The sequence below is a fragment of the Thalassophryne amazonica genome, chromosome 14 (assembly GCF_902500255.1).
Source record: "Thalassophryne amazonica chromosome 14, fThaAma1.1, whole genome shotgun sequence".
Classification (NCBI taxonomy): Eukaryota; Metazoa; Chordata; class Actinopteri; order Batrachoidiformes; family Batrachoididae; genus Thalassophryne; species Thalassophryne amazonica.
In genome coordinates, this window is record NC_047116.1 from 24,503,396 (window position 1) to 24,515,923 (window position 12,528).

The 12,528-nt window shown below is 40.0% G+C and overlaps 1 protein-coding gene across 3 annotated transcripts in view; it reads left to right on the forward strand.

Moving 5' to 3' along the window:
- Positions 1–7,785, forward strand: part of LOC117524858 (rho GTPase-activating protein 6-like) — a 43,713-nt gene extending 35,928 nt beyond the window's left edge. For 2 of the 3 annotated variants that reach the window (XM_034186673.1, XM_034186671.1), the window contains 5 exons: positions 1,597–1,776; positions 4,271–4,368; positions 5,141–5,391; positions 7,047–7,121; positions 7,208–7,785. In XM_034186673.1, the coding sequence (XP_034042564.1) occupies positions 1,597–1,776; positions 4,271–4,368; positions 5,141–5,391; positions 7,047–7,121; positions 7,208–7,728 (1,125 nt within the window). In that variant the 3' untranslated portion in view covers positions 7,729–7,785. The remainder of the gene's footprint in view (positions 1–1,596; positions 1,777–4,270; positions 4,369–5,140; positions 5,392–7,046; positions 7,122–7,207) is intronic. The other variant, XM_034186672.1, reaches the window with a different exon arrangement.
- Positions 7,786–12,528: the final 4,743 nt, after the last annotated feature.

Below are 12,528 nucleotides of genomic sequence, written 5' to 3' on the forward strand. Positions count from 1 at the left end.
GCATCATTGTAAAGCGCTTTGCAGGTCTGCATCAGATGGAAATGGGCTATACAAATGCATTACCGTAATTTCCAGACTATAGAGCGCACCTGAATATTAGCTGCACCCACAGATTTTTAAAAGAAAAAAGAAATTGTTACATGTGAATATTGACATGCACGTCATCCAGCGAGTGCAGAGTGTCTCTGCTCCACATGGAGAACTGAGTAATTTTAACTTCTTGATATTTCATCTCGCGCAGCCAGGATCGGATGGAGTCTGTGGTAAAAATGAGACATCAATGAGGCGCTGTGACTTTTTCAACTTGTTGCGCCAAGACAGAGAACCGGTGTCGCAGACCAAACGGTCCCCCTAAAATTCAGTCCCCCCTGATGACGCGGTTCATGGATTAAGGCCTCATTTCAGCTTCAAACTGCACACCAGTCATCATGTATCTCAGCGACAGATATCTGATGCTTTTGTACAACAATCACATAAATTCAGTATTATTTCATCAGAAAAGACAGAGGAAGCGATCAGAGCGCCGCGGCTAAACAAGCTGCTAGCTGATGCGTTCCGTGCGCGTCGGACATTTCAAAGCGTGACAGATTTTCGCCTTGTTTCTGCTTAAATGACCTCATTTCTACTTAAAACTGACTTTAGAATGATTTAAGAGGTTTTACCTTTGTCATCTGATGGCAGCCAGTCTGCTCTGTGTCAGCCTGATCCCATCAGATCTCAGAAGCTACGCAGAGCAGGATCTGGTTAGTACTTGGATGGGAGACCTCTTTGGAACACCAGCAGCTGTGTGTGTTTCTCCAGGTAACACTGGAGTTGTGTCAGGAAGGGCATCCGGCGTAAAACCTGTGCCAAATACCAGTGCAGATCTGGCTGTATCTGCTGTGGCGACCCCGAACAAAAACGGGAGCAGCCGAATCGACAACAACAACATTTATCAGCTGATGGTTAATAATCCCATTAATCCATTTGATCGCTTTGAGTGAAGAGACTCCATCTCAGATGTGCTGCTGTGGTCTGAAATGACGCATGCAATTCCATAAATTAGCTGCATCGTTGTTTAAGCCGCAGTGTTCAAAGAGTGTGAAAAAACTAGTGGTTTATAGTCTGGAAATTACAGTACATTTATTTGTGGTTCCAGCAAGTGCAAACTAATGACTTTAGGAAGGATTTTGCAAAATAGCATTTGAGGGCACTTGTGTGTTCAGCCTCTAATTTCTACAAAACCAATCAACCAATTTCTGCACGAGGACCCTTTCTCATATCTTTATTAGAAGACTTATGCAGGTCCAGAGTTCCTTTTGGTGCTTTCTTCAAACAGTGATGGTACCCATTTACAGCTGAGTGGACTTGGATAATGCAGATGAACTGTGTTGTTAAATAACACAGGTAGCGTGGCCCAGAATCGAACTTGCGTCTGCATGTAGGTAGCTCAACTACTATCCCACTGAGCTACCTGCACTGCACAATATGGATATCTTTATGAAATTATAAGTGTATCATTTAATGAAGAGTTACTTTTCACTCAAAAATGTTGAATGAGATTAAAATAAACCAAAATAAATTTGTGGGTTTTCATTTGTTTGTTTGTGTGTTTAGATTACAGGAAACAAGATGACATCATTGAATTTAGCCACCATTTTTGGCCCCAATGTTTTACACAAGCTAAAAAACTCTGACAAAGAGTTTGTGGTGCAGAGTTTTGCATATGCAGAAGAGAGCACAGCCATCATCAGCACAGTCCAAAGGATGATCGATACGTACGATAAACTTTTTATGGTAAGTCATTGTTTTTGCAAATAAAAGGAGTCCGTGTATGTAAAGTACTGAAAGACCCTGGTTTATGCAATTAAGTAGGATTCGGCCCTCCTCCCCAGAGGAATATTTAAATTTGGCACTGTGACACTAAAACCACATGAGCTTTATATGTTTTTGAAGGACCAACGATTTATGTAACTAGTCACAAAACAAATTCACTGTATTTCTGTATCTATAATCTGTTTTTATTATAGATATCAATTAAATTATTCAAGGTCAGTTGGAGGAGCAGTCTCAGGGCTGGTTCTGCCGACAGATCATTAGCATCCTTTGTGTGTTTATTTCAGCATAATGCATTTTGCTTCATCAATGCTCCTTCAGTTACACCAGTGTTCCTGTTTTAAATTATATTTCATCGCTCGTGTTTTGCCTATACTGTACCTATTGCGTGAGTGCCACTTGAATGCCATAGGACACTCAAATTTTGAGGACAACCTTTGCAGATGCAAGGATCTTCTGATTTGTGTGCAAATGCTGTGCAGCGCTCTCATAGATGTCTAACGCCATTCACTACTGAAATGGTGACATGTTTGTGCACAAAGTGCTCAGCTGGTAATGATACTATAAAGAAAAACATTCAACAGGAAGACAGCTGTGAACAAGGTACTCACCAATTTGTTGAACTTCCTGCAGAATGAAATATGTAATGTCCAGCGGTCCGTGCCATCAAAGAGCTCCTAGCTGTCACAGTCATGCACGGATGGAGCATGATGTCCTCCTGTGGACAGATGCCCTGCTCAGTTCTCAGGAATGGCCAGTGTTCCTCCACTGCTGTGCTGAAGCTCACCTCTGTGTGCACATGCTGACCATGCTTGCACACAGCTCACAGCCACCAGTATGAGACTTTTTTCCTTTGTGGTCCTGATTTAGAAGAAAAGTAAAGGTAACACCAGCTGGTGCAAAGAGGTGTGCCCAGCCCGCTGACCATGTGTGTTGGTCCGCAGCTGCTGAACTTACTCAGCTGCTTACTTAAGCGCTGTGTCTCTCCGATTATCTCTGCTGTTTTGGCGTGCTACCAGGGCAGCTCCTACTCTCATGTTATGAATTGTGGGGACTACATTCAGAGGGCTTCCTGATGCCTGCAATGACTCTGGGACTGTGCCGCGAGAACCCTTGTCGCCTGACCCACTTTGAACAGTTGAAAATCCAGGCATGACGCATTTGTCACCCTGCGAGTCAAACGAGGGAAGAGCACCACCAAGCGAATGTTATGCAAAATCAAGTGATTTCCCTATCAACTGACATTCTCACACTGTTGCAGCTAGGGATGGGTATTGGGAACCGGTTCTTTCGAGAATCGTTAAGAAATTATACGATCCACCGACATCAATAGCCTTTTTGCTTAATGATTCCCTTATCGGTCCTTCAGAGCAGCCACTGTTTTTGAGGGTGTTTGTTGGGAAAATGATCATTTCTCTACATTGATTACAGACCCTGCAGCGGGTCTGTAATCAACTGCTTCTGCAGCGCGGCTCTGCTTTGAAGCTTGAAGCAATGAAGCAGTGCTCCGACCTGCTGCTTCATTGGTTCTTTTGCCTTGCTGCTTTACAGAAGCAGCAAATCTGTTTCTTAAACCCCTCTCAAACCCATTAAAATATGACAATCGTGAGTCACTTTTGTGCAGATTAAAGTCACTAACTGGGACTCTTGTCTTGTTGTGAGAAAGAAACGAGAATCATCCTCCATTACGTGTGCACAGCTCCAAAAGCTGCGCGGCTCTCTGCCGAGTCAAGTAAGAAAGATTGAGTCCGGTCGGAATTAATAACTTCAAAGTGAATCGCCGTTTAAATCAAATGACACCTCTTTCCAAACGTTGTTCTACAGACAATAAACTGCAAAGGGTTTTTTTCCTCCCAAAATGAGATGTCCTGCATTGATGTGCAGTAGCCGGCTGACCTTCTTGCAGAGGTATGGAATGACATTCATGCCAAAATGCCTGAAAAGAAATTCTTTTGACAATACCCATCCCTAGTTGCAGCCCAATGAGATAGTAGCTTAAGCAGCAGAGTATGTTTTTTGTTTTTTGTTTTTTTGGAAATGTGAATAAAAGAAGGATGTTTATGGAATTTGACTGCATTTTCATTTTGGCATTATTCAACTGTCCAACTGTATTTAAACACAGCACCGTCATTTCCATGGATGCTGATTAGCACAGCACAAAAACAGCCCATAAGACATTAACTTTAATGGAATCTTTGTCTTTACATACACTTTTAATTAAGGATGTTAACCTGCTGTTAAATTGTTACTGCCTCCATATTCTGCTGCAAATTAGAAAACAGATGCTGAACCACTGGCAACACTAAAACAACCAGATTAAATAAGTGTAATTCAGGGAACACAAACAGTGTATAGACAGGTAGAGGGAAGGAAGGAAGAGGGAAGATGTAAAGATCCGTGAATGCATGTGAATTTAAACGAAGCAAAATGATTTTATGTGATTTCTTTGTCACAGGTTCCTGCTGATCTTCAGAATGAGGTGCTGATGAGTTTGCTAGAAACTGATCCTGATGTTGTGGATTACTTACTTCGGAGAAAAGCCTCTCAGTTCTCGTGAGTTTTGGTTATTTGTTTTAATGTTTGTATTTTTTTTTTCACTGTGCATCTGCTGGTTAAATGTTGTGGTATACTTTTGTTTGGTAGTTGTCACACATTTCAACAGGGAACAGGAAGTGTTTGTACTTGAGATGTTCTTTGTAGAGCAGGTACCAATATGTAAACCCAGGTTTGAATCCTGCTCTTTCTACCTGTCTCTGTCCTTGAACAATACACTTAGAACCTGATTCACTAAAGGTTCCCTTGTGTAAAAATGCAAATACACATGCGTATTGAGTTACAAACAGTGCGCAAAGGGGACTGCATATGTCAAATAGTGAGTATTGTCAATTTAGTGCCTTTGCCTTCAAGGATATGCCATGTGAGGTTCGTTCAAAGAGCGCAAAATTGTGGAATGAAATATTGCACACTAAATATGATTTATCAAGGTCAAAAAGAAATTTAGCAGGTGCTGGTCGCTTCTGTATTTTGTGACTTTGAACACTTGGCATTAACTGATGGCGCTTGTTAGGATGTCGTTCCAGCACAGAGGCTTTTTTTCTTTAAATGTCAGGTAATATTTTGCTGCCAAATGGATTAAGAAGCATTTACCTCACTGCTGTTTTTCCAAATAACCAAATGAAGCTAATTTATTTCTGATTGCAGAAATAAATGTCTTTTGTGTTCAGATTAGTGACTATTAAGATTATTAATGCCGCGTGGAAGCACGCTGCAGCTCCTGTGGCTTAAATCAGTTCAGTGCCATTTTTTGCATACTTTGTTTTCTCAGAGAGCCGGGCATTCAGCTGGAAGAGTCCTTCCATCTGAAGGACAGGTGTCTGTCCAGTGATTCCATCAAAGTTTCCAGTGGCAAATTATCGCCATACGACAACAACTCTCCCGTGCTGTCTGACCAGGTTTTTGATTACGACCCAGGAGACATCGATTCACTAGCAGCAGATACGGCACCTACAAAATTCAAACCGAGCAGGCGATCCACAGATGGAAGCAACACGTCTCTTACACTTTCTACTGGTAAAGGTGAGGTAAATTTACTGCTGTGAGCATTTATTTAAGTGTTTTTAAAAGTGTCTTTTCTTTTTTTTCATCACACATTTATATCCTGCTCAGTTTCTTGATTAGCTTCTCTTTCACATTAGAATTACTCCTGATTTTCGCAAAACATAGTGTAGGTGTGCAAAAAAAAAAAAAATAATAATAATTTTGTAGATATCTTCTATTCCTGCACATATTAGTTTGCAAAACAGTCTTTTTGATCATTTAATTCTGAAAGGTCAGTAGCAGATCATCAAAGGAGCATAGATTGGACATAATTAACTGATGGTAGTAATGAAAAGGCATCAGAGGGCTGATGCATACTCTGTGTGCTCTGCACACCACAATATAAATGTAGTGGTGCAGCTTAGCTACAATTTCCATTAAAAAATGTTCATTTTGTGATAAAAGCATGGAATTTTACGCAGTTATTCTGAATTAACTAATGGTTATTTTCAGATATGGAGCCAGCCTGGAGCTGACCTCTAATGAGGTACAGAGGTCAATAAAGAATTACACAGGGGTCAAAATTGAAAAATGCTCCAATCATGTTGAAAACTATACCACATTATTTGTCTGATCATAACAATTCCAAAAAGGTATAGTTTGGACTATCTATAACTGAATTCCATGGAGTTATGGGGTAAAAACAGCAAAAATTGTGACAAAGGTCAGTTTCAGTTTGTACAGGTGTCAAAAGTTAAAGTAGTTCCAATTTTGGTAAAAAAAAAAAAAAAAAACAATATATGCAAATTATTGGTTGAGTTAATAGCATTTTAAAAAGGAATAGTTTGCACCATCTGTCATGGTTAGTTATCATGTTACAGGGTAACGTGTCATACGTCATAGAATCCAATGGACGTCGACCTTGTTTGACCTTTACTTTGGAGACCAAGCATTCAGCACAGTCAAAACTATTCTATTTATTAACCCTTTATTTCAACCAATAATTTGCATCAGTTTTTTTTTTTGCATCAGTTTCCATGCTTTTATCACAAAATGAACAATTGTTTTGCTATGCCGCTGCACTATGTCTATAAGTTTTTGACTATGTGTGACTTCATTCATAGTCATTCAAGTCATTCATACCAATCAATCACATACATTTTGCTGATCAATATATACTTCAGATCATTCATCAAGGCTTCTTTCTTGTTGAGATATAACCAAAAAAAGTGTTTTTTGGACCATATTTACCTTGACCTTTGATCAAACTACTCCAAAATCTAATCACCTCTAGATATCTGTCCAAGTAATATTCCTGCCACATTTGAAGGAAAACCATCCGGCTGTTTTTGAGTAATCCTGCCCACAGACATACAGCAGGGAAAACAATACCCTGCTATCGCTGCGTTGCTAACGCACAGAGTAATTAGCTGATAGCAATAGTCCAAGGATAGCTGTAATTGAAAGCTGCTCTCAGCCAGCGTGTTGTTGGCGTGTCTGTGGCTCAGTGAAATATTTTACTAAGTTGTTTTGCTTTTCATTATATCAGCTCCAAATAAATCTTGACTATTGGTTTAATTAAGTCTTTTGGGATAGGTTGTTAAACGCAAACAAAATATGATCACATTAATTGTCCTTTTCACCTGATTTTTGTGGGGTCTTTTTAAAGAATTCTGTTTTTTTTTTTCTGTCAGAAGTCTCACCTGAACATTTCTGGGAAGTGTGGCACGAATTGTTGAGCGGTGATGTCACCGGCAACCATCTTACAGGTAATAAAATCTTGTGTACATGTTGGTGCAGAAGCTGCTGGCATGAATGGGTGAAGGCTGAAGAGTAAATGAATGGTTTCTTCCAGGTTCCCCCGGAGATGTGTCAGAATGTGAGTCGTACGGATCATCAGAGGGGTTGAGTAGCCACCAAGGTAACAACAAACTTCTTATAAGGCCAATGCAAACCTCATTGGGTACGGCGGAATGCAGGCCACACCTCCCGGTGACTCGCAGCAGCAGTAGTCCCCACGACCGGAGCGGACAACCAGAATCATGGTTACATCAGGGGCTGCGTGGCCAATCAGGAGCTCTGAGCTCAGTTGATTTAGCAGAACAGACAGCGCACCCTGCCGGTTCACTCCTCAAGGTCAGGACGACGTGCTGGTCTCCCCTCAGGGAGACTTATATTTCTCACTCCACGCCCTCAATCCCTACACATCAATCCCCCCAAACTTCACTGTGGTCTCCACGGAGCCCCACCCCCCTGACCGTGAGCCCCGCCGTGTCCGAGCTGGTACAAGGAAAGATCCCCAACTGCCAAAGGTGGCATATATGGCAGATACTGTCAAAAGAAAACGCAGACGCCCTGCCAGAGACGCTGGTGTGACAAACTGATCTGAAGCTCACGATCATCTGTGACGTTCTAACGGTGGAACGCTGCGACTGAGACGGATCATTTTCCAAAACTCTTTATGTACAAAGAAGTAATAATGGTGTCATTTGTCATTTTAAAGAATTATAAAGTAATTATTGTATAGAATTGATATCTGAAGAACCATCATCAAGCGGTAGTTAGATCTGAATGTTAATATGGAATTATTTAATGTTTAATGTCAATCTTCTCTAATGCCAGCTGTGCAGTTATTAATCATGTTGTTTGTCGTAAGCTGAAATTGTCATGTACGGCGCTGTATTACAGGAAATAAAAAAATGGAACATATGTTTGGATCCATTTCACTGTTTTCTGTGTAATTGTAGATTTTTTAACTTGACTTTAATAACTGCTTTATCTGTCTGTGGCAAAAGACTAACAAGCCTTTATCTTAATGTCCGGTGTAATCACACAGACTTGTAATCAGTTTCTTTTTTAACTTATTCATTTGTCTTTGTCTCTAATAAACTGCTCACTCTGTCTCGTAAGCTGCATTTAAAGCTGCTGTAAAACACTGAAGTCAAAGTGGTGTGATGTTTCTTTCTCTTTCTGTGGTTTGCTGCTGATTTCTCTTACACATTTGTCTCAACACATTTATTGCTGTTGCATGGTTTTGATACAAAGATCTTATAGTAGCTGCTAAACTGGATCATATGACATGATATATAGTTGTAAAAGTTTGGGCACCCCTAATGATTTCCATGATTTTCCTTTATAAATCATTGGTTGTTTGGATCAGCAATTTCAGTTACAGTTTTTATTGATTGCTTTGACACAGTAGTCGACTCAAAATCCACATTTCTGAAAACAGTTAACGCAGAGGCCTAAACTGGCACCAATGGTCAAAATGACACATTTTGCTTGCAAAAGGCTCTAACTCTGCTAAAACATTTAAACTATGGACCAAAAGCAAATTTTGCCCTCAAACAACACAACTTGCACACAAGTGCATTAGCGCTTCCAATCAGTCATTAGACAAGGGGCATCAAAATACAAAATGCAGCACTCAATGTGAATCAGTGCTGCATTACTGGTCATTGTATCTAATGACTGAGCTACAGTAATGACTGAGCAGCTTACATGTCAGTGCCATTTGTAGTCAAATTTGCCTTCTTGCAAAAAAAGTAATCCAGATATGCTGTGATGAAAATTTTATTGATTGCAGTATTCATTCTTGTTTTTCTTATTTAGACCGTGGCTAACAAATGAAATATCCCAACAGAAACCACATATAGAATATGAAAGAAAAAATAAAATCCGTCACTGTGTAAGACATTAGGAAAATAAAAATAATAATTCTGTACAATAAAGAAAAAAAAAATCTCTACTAGTCTCTTCTCTCTTGATGAATAGGCCACATGGCCTCATCTACATCACACTCAATATTTTCCCTTGCGATGCACCTAGGGAAGAATCTTCTGGCATGCCTTATCCATCCTTGGCATGCCTCTGCATCTATGTCTTGGGCAGCAGCGGTCATTGCATCGAGCAAGGGCATCTGCTCATAGGGGCGGTGGTCGTATACCTTCCATCTCCATGCACTGAAGAATTCCTCTATAGGATTTAAAAATGGAGAGTATGGAGGAAGGAATTGCATCATCATCCTCGGGTGCCCCACAAACCACTCATTCACCACACGAGAGTGGTGCAATGCCACATTGTCCCAGATGATTACAAACAGTGGCACGCCAGGCCTCAACAGCCCTCTTTCCTGAGGCGGGATGAGCCTGTCATGCAGGGTGTCCAAGAATGCAATGAGGCGCTCACTATTGTAGGGGCCAACAGCTGGAATATGGCTGAGGACACCATCATTAGAAATAGCAGCACACATAGTAATGTTGGCGCCCCTCTGCCCTGGAACTGTAATAGTGGCCCTATGCCCAATGAGGTTCCTCCCACGGCGCCTCACTTTACAGAGGCTGAAGCCGGCTTCATCGACATAGATGAAAATATGATGTTCCCCCTCAGCTTCAAGCTCCATGATACGCTGAAGAAAAGAAAAGCAAAATTACAATTACATACAGTAAAGGTAACTCCAGTTGACAGTAACTGCATGATATGCCAAGGCACAACAGTATAGTACTGTAATGTGTCCTTACCTCCACATATTGGCATCTGGCCTCCTTCACAGCATCAGAGTTCCTCTGGAAGGGAACTCTGTAGAGCTGTTTCATAGCCATGTTGTTCCTACTGAGGACACGGGCAATTGTTGTCTCACTCACAGTATTTACATTTCGAAATACCCCCTGATCTGCAATAACTGCTGCCCTGATTTCACGCAGCCTAATGGCATTATTTGCCAGAACCATGTTCACAATGGCTGCCTCCTGCTCAGCATTCAAAAGTCTGCGTCTACCACCACCGACTGGTAGCCTTTCGATTCTATAAAGAATACATGACGTGGAATAAAATTACATGACATACTGTATATCACTACAGATATATCTGTATATACTGTATGAGCAACATTACCTGTTCTCCAGTCGAAAAACTCTGACAATGGATGCAACCGTGTTTCTATTGAAAACAGGTTGGACTCTTTGTCCAGCCTCTCTATGTGAAAGACCATGATTTACCACATGATCAATCACAGTTGCCCGAATTTCATCTGTGACTTGAGCCTTCCAGCTACAGCCCCACCTCGCACACGGACTTCTCTTCTCGGACCTCGTCTTCCCCGAGCCTCTTCCTCTCACTCTCATGTGCCTTAGACCATCCATGCTTGCAAGTTACAACACACAACGTGGCACCTTTTGAACCTGCAGACTGATTGCAAATTGAAAAGTTTGTGAAGCAGTGTCAAACAGTGCTCCAGTGATTTCATGCCGGTCAAGAGGTTCTAAGAGATGGGAATATATGGTTTCTGTTTGGTTACCACAGCTAAAGCAGTGGAGTTTGGACTGCTTGAATGACATCTGCGTTAACTGATTTGCAAAAGGGTGGGGGAATTGTGTCAAACCAATGACAATGGGTTAACTCATTTGCAAGAGGTGTTTTTTGCTCTGCTGAGAGAGTGATGATGAGGACTGAGAGGTTACCAGTTTCTTCAAACAGGTTAAAGCAATCAATAAAAACTGTAAATATATCATATAGCAGACAAACACAGTGATATTTGAGAAGTGAAATGAAGTTTATAGGATTTACAGAAAGTGTGCAATAATTATTTAAACAAAATTAGGCAGGTGCATAAATTTGGGCACCCCAACAGAAAAAAAAATATTTAGTAGATCTTCCTTTTGCAGAAATAACAGCCTCTAGATGCTTCCTACAGCTTCCAATGAGAGTCTGGATTCTGGTTGACCATTGGACCATTCTTCTTTACAAAACATCTCTGGTTTGTTGGTTTCTGAGCATGGACAGTCCACATAAAATCACACCACAGATTTTCAATATATTCAGGTCTGGGGACTGAGTGGCCATTCCAGAACATTGTACTTGTAACTCTGCATGAATGCCTTAGTAGATTTTGAGCAGTGTTAAGGGTCGTCTTGTTAAAAGACCCTGCCCTGGTGCAACTTGAACTTTGTCACTGATTCATGAACATTGTTCTCAAGAATCTGCTGATATTGACTGGAATCCATGTGACCCTCAACTTTAACAAGGTTCCCGGTACCTGCACTGGCCACAAAGCCACACAGCATGATGGAACCACCTCCAAATTTTACTGTAGCTAGCAAGCGTTTTTCTTGGAATGATGTGTTCTTTTTCAGCCATACATACCACCCTTGTTGTGTCGAAATAACTCAATTTTAGTTTCATCAGTCCTCAGCACCTTTTCCAAAATGAAGCTGGATTGTCCAAATGTGCTTTAGCATACCTCAAGTGACTCTGTTTGTGGTGTGTACGCAGAAAATGCTCTGTTCGTCTGTCGCTAAAAAAGATATAGTTACAGTAGTAGCCAGTAAGACTTTGTCTTGTTTTCAAACTGTTATATAATTTCTTTTTAAGTGTTAAGTCTCCTTTTATGTTTTTATTTCTAAATTGTATATTGTCATGTTTTTAAATCAGTTTATTGCTGTGTTGTAATGTGTCCTTGAGTATTTTGAAAGGTGCCTATAAATAAAATGTATTGTTGTTATTAAGACAGTAGCAAGCAGTATTTCTGGAATTTGTATTTACACTTTGCCAATTGTTTTTTTACTTCTACTTTTGATACTCTGTGCTTCTTACCCTGTGTGCTGCTATATAATGCTGGTAGAGCCTCAATTTCCCTGAGGGAGTCTTTGCAAAGGATTAATAAATTCTATCTAATCGAATCTATCAAATATGACAACACAACAGTTATTGTTATGGCTTTTAATAAATTGCAACCCACTGAAATAATGCTTTTTTTTTTCAATTTAAAGTATCTATTTTTAAAAATGAAAAGTGGACAAAGATTTTACTGATTATTATTATTTCTAAACGTTTCAAATGAAAAGAACTGAACAAAACAGTTACCTGTACTGGCCACAAGAGGGAAGCAAAGACCAGGTAATTTATATTTTCTTTTTTATTAATTTGTTTAATTTTTTTGTGTTTATCTTTGTTTATTGTGATCATTCTTCGTTTGTGTTGCCATTTAAAGACTAGGTTACGTATTACTTTTAATTAAGTTGTCACCTTTCCACATTATGTTTGTATTCTATGTGTTTTATTTGTGTTTAATTTGTCCACTTTTGTAACTTGTGACGAACAACAAACAAATGTTGAGTTTCATTTTACTTTTTAAATAGTATTTTCTAATATGTGTTTGGAGTATAAATCAAGACAAAA